The 23,100-nt window shown below is 41.4% G+C and overlaps 1 protein-coding gene across 5 annotated transcripts in view; it reads left to right on the forward strand.

Annotated features, from left to right (window-relative positions):
* ARHGAP28 (Rho GTPase activating protein 28) overlaps positions 1-23,100 on the forward strand; it is a 136,003-nt gene that overhangs the window by 57,367 nt on the left and 55,536 nt on the right. For all 5 annotated transcript variants that reach the window (XM_043444443.1, XM_043444445.1, XM_043444444.1 and 2 more), the window contains exon 2: positions 20,464-20,666. In XM_043444443.1, coding sequence (XP_043300378.1) covers positions 20,464-20,666 — 203 coding nt within the window. The remainder of the gene's footprint in view (positions 1-20,463; positions 20,667-23,100) is intronic.

Raw genomic sequence — 23,100 nt, forward strand, 5'->3', positions numbered from 1 at the left:
CCTCTTCTATCTTTTCATGCCCAAGGGGAACAGGCAAGTTTAGGGTGGATAGAAACAGTGTGGAAGAAAAGAATTAGACATAGGAACCCGGTGGTTATGTTCTGAGTGGCAGGAGAATAAAGAATTGCAGTCAATTTTTAGGGAACCATTTCAATGTCTTTTCGTTCTCTCCTTTTTCACTCATCTCAACTGCACTTGAAGCGGCGCTGTGAATTGTGAAACACCGCATGTGTTTCTGGGCAGTGATACTGAAAAGACAGTAAGTTAGCCTCAGTTTGCTTTCATCGGTAGAGGTTGTAAATTGGCTTCCAGTTTGTTCAGGGAGATCCATGAAGGTTAAGAGTAATCCAGAATGGCTCAGAAAATATAATTCACAATATAAATGGATGAACTTTAGGGTACATGTGTCTGTTTGAGTTGTGGTTTTCTCAAGATAATATGCCCAGTAGTGGGATTGCTGGGTCATATGGTGTAGTTAACACGTTTCATTTTTTTAAGGAACCTCCATACTGTTCTCTGTAGTGGCTGTATCAATTTGCATTCCCACCAACAGTGTAGGAGGATTCCCTTTTCTCCACAACCCTCTCCAGCATTTATTGTTTGTAGATTTTTGGTTGATGGCTATTCTGACTGTGTGGGATGATACCTCACTATAGTTTTGATGTGGAATCTGGGCAAATGTTACCAGTGAACCTATTTGTAGAGCAGCAGTAGAGAGACAGACATTGAGAACAGATTTGTGGACGCAGTGGGGACAGGAGAGGGTGGGGTGAATTGGGAGAATAGCAGTGATATATAGACACGACCATGTGTAAAGTAGATAGCTATTGGGAAGCGACTGCATAGCACGGGGAGCTCAACGGGATGGTCTGCGATGACCGAGAGGGATGGGATGGATGCCCAGCGTGGGAGGCAGACTCAGGAGGAGGGGGTATATGTATATGCATAGGTGATTCACATTGTTGTACAACAGAAACCAACACAACATTGTAAAGCAATTATCTTCCAATTAAAAAAAGAAAACTCGACACCTGAACTCACCCATCAACTAGGAGTTTATCCTGGATTCAAGTTTCGATTAAATCATTCCTGCAGTGGGTATGAAAGGGGAGAGCAGGGTTATCCATTGTAGATTTCAATGGTGAAATGAAATATATGAATTCTTTATTCATTTACTGTTAAGAAAAATAAAACTATTGAATAGCAAACACTGTTAAGGTGTTTTTCCACTTCAACAATGTTTCTCTTTAAGAGAATGTGCAATGGGTTGCAGTCCTAAGCTTAAGGTGTTGCAAAACAGATGCACAGAAGATGGACTGTGTTCAGATAACTGCCAGGTTGGGTCTATATTTTCTTTAGTTTATCTCACTGCCCATCATCACTACTTCTCTCCCAACCCCTTGGACCCTCCCCACAAAGTGAGTGTCATAATACACCAGCAAGTTTTGTTAGAACACATCTTTTTTGTTTTGTAATGTGGTAAGTAAATTGCAGGGAGTTTTGCTTGATGTTTCTGCCTGTCTTCAAACACGAGAAAAAAATGTCAGTCTTAAAAACTGACTCACCGGCCTTCAGCTGTAACAGGAAAATGAGGCAGCAGTTCTGTGAATTGTGGACAGGTCTTGGAACTAACCAGCCCTGTCAGGAAAAGCTTGATCCTCCGCTTTTGTTTTAGAGTCATTGTCTTCCTTAACTTGTGATACTGAAAATTCACGGTTTTCAGTTTTCTTGTACATTCTTTAGGTTCACTTTAAGGGCTAAAGTCTTTCTTTCCAGACCTTGCTATTTGCTCATTCAACAGAATTCAAACCTCTGAATTCTAACGTCACGTGACTGAATTTTTCAATTATGGCTTTTCCTGGATATATCAAGGAAGATTAAACAGGTTTAAACAGGCTTTCTGGAGAAATCAGCTGAAGCATTGATATTTTATTCTCCCAGATTGCCATTGGAGTATTTTCCTGCACATTTGGGTTATTAAAAACTAGTTTTCTAAATCCAAGACTGGAACTTAGAGCACTTTTCTCTCTAGATGGGTGGAACTTTATACAAAGATTCCATCTCAGAGTATGAAAAAAACACAGGCGAGTTTTAGCAGGGCCTCCCGTTCTTTCTGGGGTCCAGCGAGGAGAGTCAGGCATTAGAGCATCCCAGTGTGCCGGAGCACACAGCCCGTGCCCCTGGGGAGAGGTTGGGGGAGTGGTGTGCCCACAGCCTCGGTTCCCCAGGAAGCGGTCTGCTCTCCAAAGCTGGGGGAGGGAGAGGTGTCTCTTGGCTGTCTAAGGTGGCACACAGCTGCAGCCTGCACCCAGCATGTGTGATTTTGCTGTGGGCCGGGGGTCAGCAGCACACTTCCTGTAAGAAGTCAGCTGTAAATGCTTTCAGCTCTGTGGTCAGTAGCAGCACCTCTGTGCCAGGTATTCACTGTCACTGCCGCACGGATGCAACTGCGGGCTGTACTTGACAGTGGGAGAGGCTGGGTGTAGTAGAGCGGTCCTTTGTCCACGTGTGGTTTAATGAGCCTCCTTCTTACTGGAAGACCTGGGTGTAGCCCGAGCCTTAAGGCGAGAGGGAGCATCTGGGGGCCTGGTCCCCATCTACATGAAGGGTGACCCGCTACTTAGAGACTGGGCCTCCCAAAGCCCTTGTGGTATACAGGCCACAGTGTGGGGCTTCCCAGGGGAAGTCTTAAACCATAGCCAAGTAAGTTACACTTCACGTGTGACATTGGAAGACTGGATTCACACTGTAGCTCGTGGCACAAGGCGGACTGTCACAGTCAAGGCCTGTGTTTGGGGACAGGCAGGTAAACGGATGGACAGAAGTGCTTAACAAGGTGTACAGAACATGCAAGGGTGAGGTTCCCAGTCTTTCTTGAGTCTGAAGTGCATATACCTGTGCCCTGGTGGTAGCCAGCCAGGATCTACTGGCCGGAACTCACTGGAAAGAAGTTCTCATTAAATGGAAGCAATCTGAACATGTGCAAGTGCACACACACGCGTGTATCTACGTACATATAGAGATGCACAGATACGCGTGCATTTGTTCAGAGAATATTGGGACTGTGTGGGATTGCCTTTCTCCATTACAGCTCTTCACCTTCCCTCCCTCTGTTCCTGATGGAGAAAAACAGAATTCTGCTGAGCTTGAACCCTGCCTCAAGCTCAAGATTGCTGGGAGAAATATCAATAACCTCAGGTATGCAGATGACACCACCCTTATGGCAGAAAGTGAAGAAGAACTAAAGAGCCTCTTGATGAAAGTGAAAGAGGAGAGTGAAAAAGTTGGCTGAAAGCTCAACATTCAGAAAACTAAGATTATGGCATTTGGTCCCATCACTTCATGGCAAATAGATGGGGAAACAGTGGAAACAGTGACAGACTTTATTTTTGCGGGGGCTCCAAAGTCACTACAGATGGTGACTGCAGCCATGAAATTGAAAGACACTTGCATCTTGGAAGGAAAGTTATGACCAACCTAGACAGCACATTAAAAAGCATAGACATTACTTTGCCAACAAACGTCTGTCTAGTCAAAGCTATGGTTTTTCCAGTAGTCATGCATAGATGTGAGAGTTGGACTATAAAGAAAGCTGAACGCTAAAGAATTGATGCTTTTGAACTGTGGTGTTGAAGAAGACTCTTGAGAGTCCCTTGGACTGCAAGCAGATCCAACCAGTCAGTCCTAAAGGAAATCAGTCCTGAATATTCATTGGAAGGACTGATGCTGAAGCTGAAACTCCAATACTTTGGCCACTGTTGTGAAGAGCTGACTCATTGGAAAAGACCCTGATGCTGGGAAAGACTGAAGGTGGGAGGAGAAGGGGACGACAGAGAATGAGATGGTTGGACGGCATCACTGACTCAATGGACGTGAGTTTGAGTAAACTCCAGGAGTCGGTGATGGACAGGGAGGCCTGGCGTGCTACAGTCCCTGGGGTCGCAAAGATTCAGATACAACTGAGTGACTGAACTGAACTGAATCCCACCTTCCTGCCTTATTGGCAGTTTTGCTCAGTCTCCTTGGCCCCTCCCTTAGAGATCTGTCTCTCCTTTACTTTTTTCTTTTTTTTTTTACTGAAATATAGCTGATTACAATGTGTTAGTTTTTTGTTATAGCAAAATGATTCAGTTATACATACATATATTCATTTTCATATTCTTTCATTATGGTTTATCCCAGGATATTGAATATAGTTCCCTGTACTATACAGTAGAACCTTACTATTTATCTATTTTGTATATAGTAGTGTATATCTGCTAAATGTAGTCTCCCAGTTTATCCCTCCCCCCCTTTCCGCTTTGGTAACCATAGATTTGGTTTCTATGTCTGTGAGTCTGTTTCTGTGTCATATTTTAGATTCCACTTATAAGTGATGTCATGATATTTGTCATTCTCTGACTTTCTTTACTTAATATGATAATCTCTAGGTCCGTCCATGTTGGTGCAAATGGCATTATTTTTTTCTTTTTTATGTGTGAATCTCTCCTTTTCTAAAAGCTTCCTGCTCTTTCCTTCAAAGATGTTCACATTATCCTCATTCTAAATCAATAGCCACTTATTTGAGTACAGCATTCCCTCATAACAACATGTTAGTCATTTTCTTCAGAAAAGTTAAGTGGTCACACAGGCTAAGAAATTCAGTAGCAGTCAGTTCACTGCACTTTTTAAATAATTAATCTGTCTGTTTTTCCCCTCTGAATTCTACTTATTTCAACTTTGTTGTCACTTTCCAAAACACCTCATCACAACATCCTGTAGGTCTTAACAAATGGGATGGGCAAGTTAACCTATTTAATGAAGTCCTATCAGATTTTCAGTGATTTAAGGAAGCAAAGCCCTAGCAAAGTTAGTCTAAAACTGCCAGTTTGTGCTTCTCCTTTTCACGTATGCACACATACACACACATTTCTGTGATTTCATGCTTCATTCAAAATTACAAGTTTAACAAATAACAAATGGAAAATGAGAAATGAGCCAGGGTGTCTGTTTGGTGTGGAGCTCTGGAAACATAATGGTAATAAACTAAGGTTTATTGAGGCAGACTTCAGAGTTTACCAGAGTGGGGTAGCATCTGTATGTTTGTGTCCGGTTAATATTCATTAGAGGTTAACAGACTCTAGGGGTCAGTTGGTCCCTGCCTGCTTGTTACTGTTCTGGCGTCAAGCAAGCCTGGCATTCCGAGGTCACCTATATCCACTTTCAAAATCCATCCTGCTTTGTGGAAGACAGCCTTTATTTTTTCTTTGGCATCACTGTGGCCCACCTGAAGCACCACTTTAGACATGGAAAAACCCAAATCACTCTGACGCTTTTGGAGTTTGTTCTCTGTTGCTCTGAGACTGGGAGAGAAAAGATGGCTGTCGACACAGATGCCTGCCCTCCGGAGGTTCTTGTGGCCCAGACGTCTGCCTTTCTTCAGGATGTCAGCTGAGGCCAGAACCCTCCTGGCACTGGTCTCTGGGACGATACATGCCATGCATGGACTCTGGATTTCCATGAAGTTCGTGTGGTCTTTCTTCCCCTCCCTCTCCCAAGCCTTCTGTTTCCTCTTCACTTCCATAATAGCATAGCTTTGTTATCTCTCAGGAGCCGGCACTGCCTGGAACCGAGTTCTACAACTTGGAGGTCTGCAAGAGAAAGGAAATTAGAAAATAGTGATTAACTACAGATAATGGTTTTTAAAAAACATTTTTTTTTTTTTTAATGCAAACTTGAGTTCAACGGAAAAGCTTTAAATTTGGAAGGAAGAAGACAGGAACTTACTTTCCTTAATGAAATTCAAAATTTTCTAGAACACATAAATTAAATTATAAAATGACACTTATAAAATAATTTTCTGCAATGTCTTCAATAAACCATTCGCTTACAAAAGGATTTCCATGCATACCCACCATTCATCCGCCTTAACTCACTATTTACATCAGTGAAGCAGGCATCATGCGGGGACCTGTGATAGGTGAAAGACTGAGGGATGTCAAGATAAATCTGATATAATTTTTGATTTCAAGTTTAAAATCTAATAGCTGAAGTGAGTCCTATCTTCAAGTCCGTGTAACACAAGAAAGTAAGTGGCATATGTTGGCCGATAATTTTCATCTGGTAAGATCAGGGACAATATCAGACACTATCAGAGATAGAATTATGTCAGCCAGTCTGTAAAACATCTCATTTTCCATTTGCAGCAACATAGATGGACCTAGAGAGTGTCAGTCTGGGTGAAGTAAGTCAGACCGAGACGGAGAAATATCCTATGACATCCCTTATGTGTGGAAAAAGAAGTGATACAAATGAACTTACAAAACAGAAAGAGACTCACAGACTTAGAGAATGGACTTATGGTTGCCAGGGGGAAAGCATAGTTAGGGAGTTTGGGATGGGTCATGTACACACTACTATATTTAAAACGGACCACCAACAAGGACCTATTGTATAGCATATGGAACTCTGCCCATTGTGATGTGGCAGCCTGGATGGGAGGGGGGAGAAAACAAAATCTCATTTTTCTCTTAACATTGTGTAAAATTTCCTTTTTTGGTGAAGTGTTCAAATCTTTACCTCAGTTAAAAAATTCAGTTGTTTATTATTATTAATGAATTTTGAAAATTGTTAAATATTCTTGATACAAGTACCTTATCAGACATGTGATTTGCAAATATTTTCTTGTCATATGAATCTTTTTTTTTTTTTTTTGGTGGTATAGTTGAAGAGCAAATTTTAACTCCAGTTTTATTTTATGAATCATGCTTTTGTGACCTTTTTGAAATCTTCACCTAACCCAAGTCGCAAAGGTTTTCTCATGTTTTCTTCTAGAAGCATAAAGGTTTCTAAAGGTTTTAAAAACTTTTGGGTTTTCCATTTAGCTCTATGACCCATTTTAAGTTAATTTTTTGTGTATAGCGTAGAAGTTGTTTCTGTTTTCGTTTTTTGTATACAGTGTAGAAGTTGTTTCTGTTTTCGTTTTTATTTATATTTGTTTTCATTATGGTTCTTGTTTGTTCCAGCACTATTTATTGAAAAGATTATTCTCTCCCTGTTGAATCCCTCTGCACCTTTGTTGAAAATGGATTGACATTATGTCTGTGGGTTTATTTTTGGACTCTCCTCTGTTTCATTGGTCTGTGTGCCTATTTGATGATAATACTATATATTGCTTTCACTGTAGTTCTACAAATCTTGAATGTAGGTAACAAGTGTTCTGATTTCCCTTTTCCCATAGTTCTTTTGGCTATTTTAGGTTTTCTCTATTTCCGTGTGAACTTTATAAAGCCTGTCAATTTCTACAGAGAAATTTTACTTTAATTTTGATTGAGATTGCAGTAAGTCTATAGATCAATTTGAGGAGAATTGACATCTTAAAGAATTGAAGCTTTAAATCCATGTCCAAGTTCTATTAACTATAACTAATACAACCTTTCCCATAATTAATTCATTTTTCCTCAATGAATCAATGTAAGTCCCCATTTACAAACACTTAAGAAAGCTAACATTTTTGCTGAATTTATGATTTTAAAAGTTTGACTGGACACTGGCATTTTCCTCGAAGAATTCTATACTGGATACAAATGGGAAAGTGTGAGTCATTTAACAGACTTCAGAGATTAAATAGACTTCAGACAATAAATAGAGTTGTATCAGTTGTTTATTGAATAAGACAGTCTAGGGATCAATTGAGGTGGAGGTTCAACCTTTCTGCATTAGGCAAACCACATTCCCCTGAGAAGATAGCCTTTTTTGAGTCCATACATAGATGCTTTATGGGCCAGCAGGTGCCCTGGTAGACTTCGATTTTATAGCTCTACTGAAATACAAATAACCTATTAAGCAAAAACTGGGTAATTTTTGCTTTACTTTAAGAGCTTTTGCAGGACTTCCCTAGTGGCTCAGACAGTAAAGAATCCACCTGCAATGCAGGAGACCCGGGTTCCATCCCTGGGTCAGGAAGATCCTCTGGAGAAGGGAATGACTACTCACTCCAGTATTCTTGCCTGGAGAATCTCATGGATGGGGGAACCTGGTGGGCTACGAGTACAGTCCATGGGGTCGTGGAGAGTCAGACACAACTGAGAGACTACATACACACACACACACACACACACACGAGCTTTTGCATGGAAATTGGAAGCAGAAATGAAAACTCTCTTGCCCATTCAACAAAGAAAATAAAAGCCAAAATATTAAATGGCAGCTTCTTTTTTTAAAGAAATGAAAGTAGATACAGTGAAATGCAAGACCTAATTCCTTTCTGTCATTTGTAATTTTTTTTAAGGGGATGAAAGCTTGGTGGATTTGCTCATAACAGAGTCTGTTCAGGAGATTATTGAGTATCATAATTAATCCCAGTCAGTGGTAAAGAAAGAGGGTAATGTTCTTAGAAAGTGAGTGAATAGTAAGCCTTCGAGGAGGGAAGGCTTCCTGGCTGGTGTACTCCTCTTGGAAAGGAAAAGCTTCACCTGGCTAAGATGACGGATGTTGAAATCCCTGTCCAACCCCAGTGGCATGAAGTATTGATCACGGGCGTGTAGTTGGCTTGTCTGCTGTCAGGGATTAGATACTGAACTGCTGAGGACCTTCATCTCCGGTGCAGAGGGAGCTTCAGAGGTATTGGCTACGAGAGCCCCACCACATGAAGCTCACCACAAGCCAGCCAGTGTGAAAGTGAGACAATAACAGCTCTTGTCTTTCCAAAGCTCATGGTTAACATGGGCTTTCAGGTTACAGGTCTGTGCCTGTCATCCTGTGAGAGTTCTTTGAGGACCCTTATCCTGACAGTTGTTTTTACAGCGTTTAGAGAGTGTGAAGTGCTCTGACTGCTGGCTCTTGGATCTGCTCAAGGAATTTATCTGATGATGAAGAGTGTCTTGAGTAAATTGGACAGGGTGAGGTAGAGAGCTAATCCAAAATGCCTTCAGCTGGATGATGGTGGTGATGATTGCTAATGGCGATCATAATAAAAGTGTGACTGTAGAATTTATTGTAGCTCGACCTGGCTAGGATACTTGGAAATTGTCTTTACATGCCATGAGGAAATCTGAGTTAAATGGGAGTCTTAGTTTCTACTTCCTTGGATAGTTTTAAAATAGAAGGAATTATTGACTCTATTCAATAAAGTCTAATGTATTCTAATATACCAACCAATAGATAATTTAAAATGTGACTTATGTTTAATATTGCTAATATATCCCTTTTCTATTGGCTATATAGCAGATGTTTTTAATGTGTGTTAGCTGTCTATATTTTATATACATCTTAGTGTATTTGGTCTGCTATTCTTATCAATATTATTAGTGAACTTTTAGAGAACCTTGCCTTGGTTTTTTTTTTTTTTAATCTTTATTTTGTGGGACACTATTGCATATAGGTCTATGTGTTCTTTAATGAAAACTTTGACTCGGGACATAATTTCCAACATTTTTATGATAAAAATATAATTCACTTATTTTATCATGTGCTGTTTCAGGAATACATTAAGGGGACACAGAGGATAATCTCCAGTGTGAAAGTGTGAAGCTTTATTTTGTTTTAATTTGTTTGGTGAGTGAGTAAAGAATAAAGTGTAAATGAATCAGTAGGCTGGTGGTCATGGGGGAGAGAGCATGGAACGAGGCATCAGGAGGCCGGGTGTGGAGTTCTTGTTGTTTGGTCGCGAAGTCGTGTTTGGTTCTTTGCAGCCCCATGGACTGTAACACACCATGCTTCCCTGTCCTTGTAGTTCTCAGCAATTAGCTGTGTGATTTTGGAGAAGTTACTTGACCTCACTGAGCTTCATTTTTCTTATCTATAAAATGTGTTGTTTTATTGGCATTTCTCAGATTCCCTCTCAGCTCTCAAATCCTTGGATCCTCTGTTTCATTGGAAACCCTACTTATGGCTCTCCAATTCAAAGCCGTTTGTAGGGAAGTTAGGAAACAGTCATCTTAAAGTTAGACAGTGAAAACAAATGGAACACAAAACAGTAATTGTTCAAATGGACCTTGTGGCAGGAAAGCCATCATGATGTGAGTCTGAGTGTAGAGAAGTATACTGTGAAAGGAGAAAAATCTAAGAATGTTAATAATTATTCATCCAAAGGCCAGTCACTCCCATCAGAATGTAATAAATTGGATTTATGATCTGCTTTTCATTCTATACCAAAGAGGTTAAAGCGGAGCTGGTTCCAGGGCCCCACGAGGAGGAAGGCCAGTTCCACTTCAGGGAAAGCCTTGTCAGGAGGAACCATAGAGCTCTTTAAGGCCCATCCACGTGGAGAAGGGCTGGGTTGGACACCAGCCAGAGAGACTGCCTGATAATCCCAGAGATCCCGTGTGTTCCTCTGTCTGGCTATTATTGAATTTTTGGAGCTGGAAAGAGGCAAGACAAAAGAAATAGAAAAAACAGTACAAGAAGGCAGTAGAATAACGTTTTCTCCTTTCATGACTGAGTGTCAATGGCTGGGTAATAATGACAGTAAACAGAGACCAGAGGTGTGGGGGGGAAGAGAGGTTGCCGGTTATGTTCCGGCAGATCATCACAGCGCAGAGAGGCACACAGGGGCTGGAAAACAAAGGCAGAGCCTCAGAGGACAGCAGAATGGGGGGCTCATCTGTTAATCACTTTGAAAGTCAGACATATGTATGTATGTAATAAAGTGTACACTGCAGTTCTGCAGTTTGGTGCTAAAAGATACAGGGTCTCTGCAGCTTTGTTATTATTATTGTTGTTCAGTTGCTAAGTCATGTCCGACTCTTTGTGACCCCATGGACCGCAGCATGCCAGGCTCCTCTGTCTTCTGTCTCCAAAGTTTGCTCAAATTCATGTCCATTGAGTCTGTGATGCTATCCAACCATCTTATTCTCTGTTGCCCTCTTCTCCTCTTGTTCTTTAATGAAAACTTTGACTAGGGACATAATTTCCCAGCCTCGGGGTCTTTTCCAATGAGTTGGCTCTTCGTATCAGGTGGCCAAAGTATTGGAGCTTCAGCCTCAGCCGGACCTTCATCAGCAAAGTGATGTCTCTGTTTTTTTAATACACTGTCTAGATTTGTCATAGCTTTCCTTCCAAGAAGCAAGTGGTTTTTAATTTCAGGGCTGCAGTCACTGTCTGCAGTGATTTTGGAGCCCAAGAAGATAAAATCTGTCCTTGCTTCCAGTTTTTCCACATCTATTTGCCATGAAGTGGTGGGACCAGATGCCATGACCTTAGTATTTTTTCATGTTGCATTTCAAGATAGCTTTTTCACTCTTCTCTTTCACCCTCATCATCTTCACTTTCTGCCATTAGAGTGGTACCATCTGCATGTATGTAGCTTATTTTTGATATAAAAATACAGCCTTTAAAAATTACTTACCCAGGTTACATGAAGAATAGCAATCTGAGAAGCACAAAGCAGACTTGTGACACATGTCACTGAATGGATAAAGGATAGATTTCTATTAGAGAACATGGGAGAGCTGCTTTTTGCTTGCATTCTGTTTTACAGAGTCTTTCCTGGACATCTCCTAATTTAATAAAAAAAAAAAAAAAAGAAATGAGCCTCTGAGTGATGATCAGGTGTCACCAAACAAGTTATTCACTTATAATTTTAGCTTATCCTTATAGATAATATGATAGGAGTCACTTGTGTGATTGAGTGAGCTTCAGCAAAATCAGTATATACCTCAACATCAATATATACCTCAAAGTCATAAACCGCGTATTAGTTTTAAAACAGAAAATAGAAGGTTCACCTGCGGTGGTATCCTCTGCCTGCACAGCAGAGATTTCAGCCTGTCTCTTGTTTAGATGATTATTGTTTGAGCAGGTGTGACAGTTCCCATCTGTGATTGTTATCCTTTGCTCAAAACAACCAGTAACTTTTCATAGAAGTAGCTTTCCTTCTTTCTAAACCCTTGGACCTTTTTGAAAATTTGATTCTTTTTTGCTTTTTCTGAAGTTTGCCTTTACTTTGAAATTCCCCAAGTACTTTAAAAAATGATGTTATCTTTTTAGAGCCGTTTTAGTTTCACAGCAAAATTATGGGGAAGTACCAGAGATTTCCCATACGCTTCCTGCCGCCCCCCCACATGCCCAGCCTCCCCCGCTAACAGCACCTCTACCAGGGTGGCTCATCTGTTACAGTTGATAAACTGGGTGAACCGGGTTCATCTGTAACAGATGAGCCACTCTGGTAGAGGTGCTGTTAACGGGGGAGGCTGGGCATGTGGGGGGCGGCAGGAAGCATATGGGAAAATCCGCCAAAGTCCATAGTTTACATTCTCTGGGTTTGGACAAGTGTATGGGCTTTCCTGGTGGGTCAGTGGTAAAGAATCCACCTGTCAATGCTGGAGACACAGGTTCGATCCCTAGGTCGGGAAGATCCCCTGGAGAAGGAAATGGCAGCCCACTCTAGTATCCTTGCCTAGAGAATTCCATGGACAGAGGAGCCTCGTGGGCTACAGCCCATGGGGTCTCAAAGAGTCGGACACAACTTATCTCAACAACTACTACAACATGGTGTCATACGGAATAGTTTCTTTGCCCACAAATCCTCTGTATTCCGTGTGTTCATCCCTCCTTTCCCGCCCCCCATTCCCCACTGTGGCCCCATTTGAGTCCCTTCCTTCATAAACACTGGGGTGCAGTGTGTAATCATTGGAAGTTATTTCCTCATTGTCACTTTTCCCATTTCTAGCCCAGTGCCTGTGCTCAAAAGTGATATATAGCTGCATAAGAATTTAATTGCTGCTCTGCACCTCAGTTGGTTAAAAAGAACTCTAGCTTGCAAAACCATTTCAAATATTCCATGCTGAGTGACTGAGATTTGTTTGCTGTTTTAAGCTTCCCCTAATCTACAAACACATTTTTCTGTATCTCGTTCTGCCAACAGAGAGGTTCAGGCAGACCTGTTTACCTTCTGAGGGAAAGGCTTCATCAGCTTTTTCCTCACTCCTCTCAGAGAGCGGAGGAAGGTGGGAACAGAACAGAAAACGGGGCTGGCAGGCGGCGAAGGAGAGGCTGCCAGAATTGATAGCGAGAGACCGAGTCGGGGGCCAGAGAAAGAGCGGGCATCTCCTCTGTGCTCTCGCTTCTGCTAGTCTGAAACCATAGCTTCTTTTTATCACCATCGCCTTTCAAGTGCTTTCTCCAAGGCATCCAAGTTGAGCTTGTTTATAAGCATGTTAGAGTCCAAGGATATTGAGAAGCCAGGGCCTGAAAACAAGGTATTTGTCCTCTGTCTTTATCATCCTGGGTGGCCTCCCCAGGAAGCTGAGAGGGCAGACAGCTGTGTGACCCTGGCTGTGCCCAGCGTCTGTCCCAGAGAGTGAGGGGTTTCTCTTGCAGGAAGCCTGCTGCACAGGCCCCGGCGTGGTCGGCATCCAAGATGATTTCTCGAGATGGCCAGGCTGTGCCAGCACCAACATCTCTCACTGACCGTGATGAAGGGGGTTTCAGTCCTCTTCTTTCACAGAGAGAAGGGGAGATCCTTGATTTTGATACATTCTTCCTAAAATCTCTTGGACTATGTTTGAATTGAGAGCAATGTAGATATATTCCCTGTATATCTAGGCAGGGATATCTTCAGCCAGATTGAAGTTTAACTCCACCATGTACTGGGGCTTTCCAGGGGTTGCTAGTGGTAAAGAATCCACCTGCCCAATGCAGAAGACACAAGAGACATGGGTTTGACCCCTGGGTTGGACAGATCCCTTGGAGAAGGGAATGGCTACGCACTCCAGTATTCTTGCCTGGAGAAGCCCATGGACAGAGGAAGCTGGCGGGCTACAGTCTGTAGGGTCACAGAGAGCCGTACATGAATGAGTGCACACAGAGTGTGCTGATCAAGACCTGACCAAGGCATGAGGTTAGGCTTATAACTTGGCTACCCTTAAAGTGGACAACAGACTGGTTCCAAATAGGAAAAGGAGTACGTCAAGCCTGTATATTGTCACCCTGCTTATTGAACTTATATGCAGAGTACATCATGAGAAACGCTGGGCTGGAGGAAGCACAAGCTGGAATCAAGATTTCCGGGAGAAATATCAATAACCTCAGGTATGCAGATGACACCACCCTTATGGCAGAAAGTGAAGAAGAACTAAAGAGCCTCTTGATGAAAGTGAAAGAGGAGAGTGAAAAAGTTGGCTGAAAGCTCAACATTCAGAAAACTAAGATCAAGGCATCCAGTCCCATCACTTCACGGCAAATAGATGGGGAAACAGTGGGTGACTTTTTTTGGGGGGGCTCCAAAATCACTGCAGATGGTGATTGCAGCCATGAAATTAGAAGAAGCTTACTCCTTGGAAGGAAAGTTATGACCAAGCTAGACAGCATTTTAAAAACCAGAGATATTACTTTGCCAACAAAGGTCCATCTAGTCAAGGCTATGGATTTTCCAGTAGTCATGTATGGATGTGAGAGTTGGACTGTAAAGAAAGCTGAGCACTGAAGAGTTGATGCTTTTGAACAGTGGTGTTGGAGAAGACTCTTGAGAGTCCCTTGAACTGCAAGGAGATCCAACCAGTCCATCCTAAAGGAGATCAGTCCTGGGTGTTCATTGGAAGGACTAATGTTGAAGCTGAAACTCCAGTACTTTGGCCACCTGATGTGATGAGCTGACTCTTTGGAAAAGACCCTGATGCTGGGAAGGATTGAGGGCAGGAGGAGAAGGGGACGACAGAGGATGAGATGGTTGGATGGCATCACGGACTCAATGGACATGAGTTTGGGTAGGCTCCTGGAGTTGGTGATGGACAGGGAGGCCTGGCATGCTGCAGTCCGTGGGGTCTCAGAGTTGGACACAACTGAGTGACTGAACTGAACTGAACTGAAAGTGGAAAATCATTATATTAGATCCCACTTTCCTTTAGGAGGCACATTACTGACTGACTAATCTTACTTGAATATTCCCCTGAGTGGGGTGGAGGTGGTGTCTCATCTCACCCCACCCCAAATTACTCATTAAAGTATTCCTTCTACTTATATCAGTTAGGAATCATTTGGACTGCAAATAGTAGTGACAACAACATAGAGTTGTTTTTTAAAATGGCTTATTTTTTCTCACATTGTTGGAAGTCCAGAGAATAAGCAGCCTCTGGGGTTATTTCTGAGATTCAATAATATCAAGGCTGATTAGTGCAGTTTCATAACCTTTCTCTCATGGTTGCAAGATGGCTGCTGAGGCACTAGTCATCTTGTCTACATTCCAGTAAAGAAGAAGAAGGAAGAGAAAGGGATAACAGCGAAATTAGGAAAACAAAAGATTACACTGAAACCATGGAAAGAGATTTTTCTTGTGTGACTTGGCCAGAATTGTGTCAGGTGGTCACTCTGACCTAAGGGAGTTGGAGAAACCAGGCTTGGGAATGGGGTTGGATCAGAGATGAGTTCTGATAAGTGCAGTTTTATTTATTTCATTGTATTCCTAGTAACGTTTTAGTGCCTTTTATAGCCTGACCATAAACCTAGCCATAGAAATGTTAATAAGTTAGTTAAATTATAGTAATAACATGTGGGATTACTATGTGCCATGCATTTACTCAGCTAATCCTCATAATAATGCAGAGCGTGTATGTGATTCATATTCCATTTTACAGATTAGGAAATGCAGGCCCAGAGGCTCAGTAGCTTGCTCAAGGTTGAGAGCTTGCTCTAGGAAGTGGCAGAGTCTGCATTCAAACCTGAACCCACTGGACTTTAGAGTTTTTCTCTAAATCGTCCTGAGGAGGTGACATTTACATTAGGAGCTGAGTGACGAGAAGCATCTTGCCATGGAAAGACAGAGAATGTTCCTGGCAGAAAAAAACAGTAAGAGAAAATTCCCTAAGGGAAGGAAGACCTTAGCTGTTTTAGAGGAACTGAGAAGAGATTAGCAGGCCTGGTGCTTGCCAGGGGAGAGTGATAGAAAGTGAGATGGATCAGATGGTTGGGGACAGAAATGCCGGCCTCAAAGTCAGAGGCAAGAATTTGCGTTTTGTGGTATTCGTGGTGGGATTCGTGTGTCTTCGCTTCACTCGCCATAACCTTTTTCCCTGTTGTATGATGAGACATGTAATACTTGCTTTGACTACTTCATGGGGTTCAGGTAAGGATCAAATGATGGAATGTGTGTGACAGTAAATTGTTCTGTGTGAAATTGTTCATAAAATTAGAAATAGTAAAGGCCACAGAGTAAGTATTTCTTAGCAAGAAGTTTGTCTTATAAATGCTCTGTGGATTATGCTAAAAACAACTGAACTTGTGACTGGACAGAACAAGTGGTTCATTAGCAAATGCAACGTTTAAAAAATACCTGACGTGTTCTACGGTGTTCTGTGGGAGTGCCGCTTCCAATTAGAACAGAGACTAGGTTATGGCTGATTATCTTTCTCACTGTTGCAAGGACAGAAGAGAGGATGCATGTAAAATCATATGTTTTAAGAGCTATAGTGGAGAGCTCTGGACACAAAGAAGTCTAAAGGAACTCAGTTCCATGAGGGAAGAGATCTTCGTAGTGCGCAAAGCGCAGAGGTCACTTCTTTCCTTTGTGTGTGTCCCTTCCTGAGTCTTTGCACTGCTGGGCAGACGATGACACCTGCCCAAGCAGAGGGGCTTTAGGGGGAGAGGAGACACTGTGGAGGTCGGAATCTGTCAAAGCCTGAATTGCAGAGCTGGTTCTCCACGTCTGACAACTCTCTCCCTTGGGATTTTGCTCATAAAGGCTCTAAAGTAGACAGCAATTCCTGTAATCCCGTGGTGTTTATCCTAAAGCCCTCTTGAGAGAGGGACCTGTAATACACACAGGGCAAATCTCCTCCTCAAAGCATTTGGAACCAGTGTTAACTGTTTTTAAACTGATTAAAATTACAGCTCAGCCCAGACCCACTTCAGCTCCTTAATGGATTGAAGTGATCTGTACCTCATTTCAGCCACCAGACAGAAGGCTTGCTCTTCTTGGGGAACTTACTATTTTTTCCTGTTTCCTAGTGTTCTTTAAAACATAATGTCTGCCATACGACGAAAAATTGTGAGATTTGTAAACAAACAGGAGGATATAACCCATAAGCAATTGACTGTTTTTTGATCAATATTAGCAGATGCACTGACAGCAGTGATGTTGGCGCTAAGAGACAAAAACTTTTAAATGACAACAGTAAATATGTTAAAGAAGAGAGACAAAATGGGTAAAGGGTGAATAATAGCAACAGAGAAATAGAACCTTTAAAAAGAACCAATTGGACATTCTTGATATGAAAAAACACAGTATCAGAATTGAAGCATTCACCGGGTGGACATAATAAGGACTGGACACGTAGAAGAAAAGTGAATCTGAAGAGAGGATAGTAGAAATTCTCTAAACTGAAGCACAAAGGGTGAGGGTTGGGGAGAAGTAAAGCATATTATGAAGGACACTTGGGACAATGTCAAATGGTTGTGTTATTGGAGTTCCAGAAGAAGAGAGAGAAACTGGGACAGAAAACATATTTGAACAAAAAATGGATAAGACTACCCCAAAACTGATGAAATACATACACCCGTAGATTCAAGAAGCTCAGTAAACCTGAAGCAAAATAGTGAAAGTCGCTCAGTCATGTCCGACTCTTTGCAACCCTATGGACTATATAGTCCATGGAATTCTCCAGGCCAGAATACTGGAGTGGGTAGCCTTTCCCTTCTCTAGGGGATCCTCCCAACCCAGAGATGTAACCCAGGTCTCCCACATTGCAGGTGGATTCTTTACCAACTGAGCCACAATACAGAATAAATAGAAATAAAATCACAATCTAGGCATTTCATAATTAAGCTTCTAAAAACAAAAGATAAAGGAAAAATGTATTAAAAGCAGTTAGAGAGGAAAAACATTATACTTAGAAGAATATCAATAAGGATTATAAATGATTTTCCATCAAAATCAAGAATACAGATAACAATGAAATGACAGCTTTAAAAGGATTATAAAGACAATAAAAACTGCCAGCTGAGTCCTGTGCCCAGTAATCATATTCATCCAAGATGAAAGTGAATGAAAGACACATTCAGAAAGAAATATGAGGGAATTTGTTGCCAGCAGATCCATAGTACAAGAAATGCTGAAGAAATACCAAAGGAGGTTGGCAAAACCGCTTAGAGTGATCTGTTATAGCTACATTGCCTTGTAGGGAGGATAAGGCACACCAGAAAGGATAAAGGTAAAAGTCTACTTGTTTAACTTTAAAAAAGTTGTTGACTTTTTTTGATTTATGTGAGCTTGATTTTGTGAAATTTATTAAAGTTCAGCATTTTTTAAGTCAGTGTTTTTAAAAGATGACAAAAAGTTATTTTCACTTACCATTTTCGTAAATGATTGAAAAATACTATAAGGATTTTATGATAACTTTTGTGGGATATAAACGTGAAGAAGTAACATATATGACAATAGTGGTATTATAAGGAATGAAGGGAGAATTACACTCACATGTTAGTTACATTGTTCTGACGTTGTAAAATACTAACTCAAGGCAGATAGTTATATAAGGTATTTCTTAAAAGATAATGGAGGAGAAATGGAATAATAATTTTTTTTATTAATGACACTTTAACTTAATGGTAATTAACCATCCACTGAAAATCTAATTTTAAACCTCATGGTGTTTTCCCAACAAAAGTTGCTATATAACACTGTGTAACAGTCACATTCTGTTTTCCATATAATGTTTTCCTGGTATTGTTTTGGAGTAAAAAATTACAAACAGCTGATGAAGCTGAAGCTCTGTTTATCCTAATATGGTGAGGTATGAAGCTGTAAGTCTCCTCAAAGTGTTGGATGAGCTGGAACGTTGCAGTTATGTAATACTTCAGGACTGGAAGGTCACGGTCCCTACTCTACCCTGGGGTGAAAGGGAAGTATTCGGATCCCTCACCAAACAAGCGAGAACTCTTCCAAATGTGCTTATCCCCAAAATGCTGTCTGACTTCTTTGCCAAAAAAAACAGTTGACTGTTGCAATTAAAGGATTTTTGGGGTGGGTTGTCTCAGATGAGACCAGTGTGTTACGCAGATGTTCATGACCTGCATTTCACATCTAATCGCCCTGCTCTCAGCAGAAGTTTATGATGATCTCTTCTCTGAGATTCCACCAGTATTCCCTTTGCATGAGTAAGAAACTGTAGTAAATGAAAACAGTCCTTGTTAATCCTAAATACATATGTTCCTTATCATCTAAGATTCACTTAATAGTTCCCAGATTTCTCACTTCTTCACATATTTGTGTTGCTGAGGTATATCTGCGTGTTTGCTTAATTTCTAAGATAAATTATTCTATCCCATGCAGCCATTGAGATGGTATGTCTGTGTTGGCATGGAAAAGATATCTATGACATGGTTTTGAGTAGCAAAAACAAAGCATCTCGTAGTCAATATGATGTGATACAGATGGGAAAGACCTTCAGTTTCTGCTTTATAAATTGTGTTTTACTTAAACTTTTATCCTTATAATACACCATCTTATAAATTTTAAAAACAGGCTGTGTCTTCCATTAAGACTGTAAAATTTTTATGTCAGTCATACTTATTTTTAAAGAATAAACCTAAAAAAAATCTGTTAGTTTTGGTAGCCCGTCAGGCTCCTCTGTCCACGGGATTTTCCAGGCAGGAATACTGGAGTGGGTTGCCATTTCCTTCTCCCTCCAAAAAAATCTATAACTAGAGAAAGTTTTGGGCATCTATATATTTTTTTCTGAACAGTGTACAGAGGGCACTAGGCTTTGTGAGCAGTGGTAATCGAATACGGTTTCAAGAAGTAGATGTCTTATAATTCTATGAATTTGCTAATGGTTTTCAGTATTGGTCTTGATGCAAAAGGGAAAGACTTAACAGCCTAAAAATAATATAGGAAGCAGTAGCTGTCTTGATATCCTGTGTTGATTTCATATGCATTTCAATCACTAGAATGTCTCTGTCATGTCAAGCTATAAAGAACTCAGTGAAGAACTCTTATGACCTAGTTATCGAACAAAACTACCTCAAATTATTTTTATTACACAGCACAGAAGAAAAAAATTGAAGTGGGTATCTTACATTTTTATGAAACGCTCTGAGTTTTGAAAATAAGTTGACTAACTTAGTGTAAACCTAGAACTGCTTCTAGTCAGGTACAATGTCAGGATCAATGATCTAATTCTGGAAATTTCTACTAAAGGTGATTGATGAATCTAGGATTCCAAGCACAGCCAGCTTTTTCTTTCCCCCACTCTTGTGACATTTACAGAAGCTAACTTTTACTATATGTGTTTTGATTAATATAAGCAAATTCTTACTCTATGAGTATGTAAAAGTCACAGAAAGTATTTTTGTGATAATTTCCACATGGCCACAAAGTCATTGTGAATTAGAGAGGATGAAAAGGGTGGGGCCACCTGACTGGGGGTTACTCCCTCAAACCTCTCTCCGTCACACTAACACCTTCTCTCCGTCAGTTTCAAACTTTTGTGTGATTCATCACATGAGACACTGATTTCCATTGACCGATATTTAATACTTTTCTTTCCTCAGAAAGTCCATCCCTCGCTGCCGAAGAATCAACAGGATGCTCTCCAATGAGTCCCTTCAGTCCCCGGCGTTCAGCCGCTCCAACTCTCAAGCCTCCGTAGACAGTGCCTCCATGGAGGATTTCTGGCGGGAAATAGAAAGCATCAAAGAGAACAGCCTGGGGGCCCAGGAGGAACAGACGCCTGCCGAGGCCAAGCCCCTGGATGGTGAGATGCCAGATTGGTCCCCACTGTGCAGCCTTTGACATGCTCTCTTGTTCTGTTGGCTGGTAGACATCATTCCACGAGTAGCCTAACTAGTGAATCGATAGACTTTGGTGTACCAGCTTCCTGCTTCCGCTGGTTTGTATCTGCTGGTCTGGCTCAGGGTGGCTTCTTCTCGGCAGGTGACACGACCTGAAGGGGGGCTGTTAACCATCCAGATTGATCCCTGACATATCACCGTTTAGGGAGGCTGTACCTGGCTGTGGATTAGAATCATTATCGTCTAGCAGATTGACTATTCTAACTTTGAGGTTTTTACATCTGCATACTTAACTATTAATTACCAAAGAAAGATACAGAAAAAAAAATTGCCAGCATAATTCTAGAGAAAAAAATATTTGACTTTGAAGCACTTACTAGGATTAATGTATTTAGAGAATGGATAATCCATACCTCACAAGATAAATGCCATGTCAAGATAGGTCAGTTATACTAGTTTCCAGTGAAATTAAACAAGAAGATAGAGGAACCAAAAAAGTATTTGTGTTGTTTAGTCTCTTAGTCATGTCCGACTCTTTGCGACCCCATGAACTGCGGCACGCCAGGCTTCCCTGTCCTTCCCTATCTCCTGGAATTTGCTCTAGCTCATGTCCATTGAATCCATGATGCCATACAACCATCTTGTCCTCTGTTACCCCTTCTCCTCCTGCCCTCAATCTTTATTGCCCTTAATTTTCTAAAAGAGCAAAATTACTCACCTGAGATTAAAAGCATGGGACAAGGAGGACCTATTTTATAGCACAGGGAACTCTGCTCAGTGTTATGTGGCAGCCTGGATGGGAGGGGGGTTTGGGGAAGAATGAATACATGGATGTACATGACTGAGTCCCTTTGCTATCTACCTGAAACTGTTACAACATTGTTAATTGGCTATCAGTTCAGTTCAGCCGCTCAGTCGTGTCCGACTTTTTGCAACCCGATGAATCGCAGCATGCCAGGCCTCCCTATCCATCACCAACTCCCAGAGTTTACTCAAACTCATGTCCATCGAGTCGGTGATGCCATCCAGCCATCTCATCCTCTGTCGTCCCCTTCTCCTCCTGCCCCCAATCGCTCCTAGCATCAGGGTCTTTTCCAATGAGTCAACTCTTTGCATGAGGTGGACAAAGTATTGGAGTTTCAGCTTCAGCATCAGTCCTTCCAATGAACACCCAGAACTGATCTCCTCTAGGATGGACTGGTTGGATCTCCTTGCAGTTCAAGGGACTCTTAAGAGTCTTCTCCAACACCACAGTTCAAAAGCATCAATTCTTCAGCACTCAGCTTTCTTCACAGTCCAGCTCTCACACCCATACATGACCACTGGAAAAACCATAGCCTTGACTAGACAGACCTTTGTTGGCAAAGGAATGTCTCTGCTTTTTAAAACATTGTCTAGGTTGGTCATAACTTTCCTTCCAAGGAGTAAGCATCTTTTAATTTCATGGCTACAATCACCATCTGCAGTGATTTTGGAGTCCAAAAAGTAAAGTCAGCCACTGTCTCCACTGTTTCTCCATCTATTTCCCATGAAGTGATGGGACCAGATGCCATGATCTTAGTTTTCTGAATGTTGAGCTTTCAGCCAACTTTTTCACTCTCCTCTTTCACCTTCATCAGGAGGCTTTTTAGTTCCTCTTCACTTTCTGCCATAAGGGTGGTGTCATCTGCATATCTGATGTTATTGATATTTCTCCTGGCAAACTTGATTCCAGCTTGTGCTTCTTCCAACTTTCCGACTTCCGACATCATGAGCGTTTCTCATGATGTACTCTTCATATAAGTTAAATAAGCATGGTGACAATATATAGCCTTGATATACTCCTTTTCCTATTTGGAACCAATCTGTTGGTCCATGTCCAGTTCTAACTGTTGCTTCCTGACCTGCATATAGGTTTCTAAAGAGGTGGGTCAGGTGGTCTGGTGTGCCCATCTCTTTCAGAATTTTCCACAGTTTATTGTGATCCACATAGTCAAAGGCTTTGGCATAGTCAATAAAGCAGAAATAGATGTTTTTCTGGAACTCTCTTGCTTTTTCCATGATCCAGCGGATGTTGGCAATTTGATCTCTGGTTCCTCTGCCTTTTCTAAAACCAGCTAGAACATCTGGAAGTTCGTGGTTCATGTATTGCTGAAGCCTTGCTTGGAGAATTTTGAGCATTACTTTACTAGCATGTGAGATGAGTGCAATTGTGCAGTAGTTTGAACATTCTTTGGCATTGCCTTTCCTTGGGGTTGGAATGAAAATGGACCTTTTCCAGTCCTGTGGCCACTGCTGAGTTTTCCAAATTTGCTGGCATATTGAGTGCAGCACTTTCACAGCATCATCTTTCAGGATTTGAAATAGCTCAACTGGAATTCCATCACCTCCACTAGCTTTGTTCGTAGTGATGCTTTC

Source organism: Cervus canadensis, chromosome 23 (genome assembly GCF_019320065.1).
Source record: "Cervus canadensis isolate Bull #8, Minnesota chromosome 23, ASM1932006v1, whole genome shotgun sequence".
Taxonomy (NCBI): domain Eukaryota; kingdom Metazoa; phylum Chordata; class Mammalia; order Artiodactyla; family Cervidae; genus Cervus; species Cervus canadensis.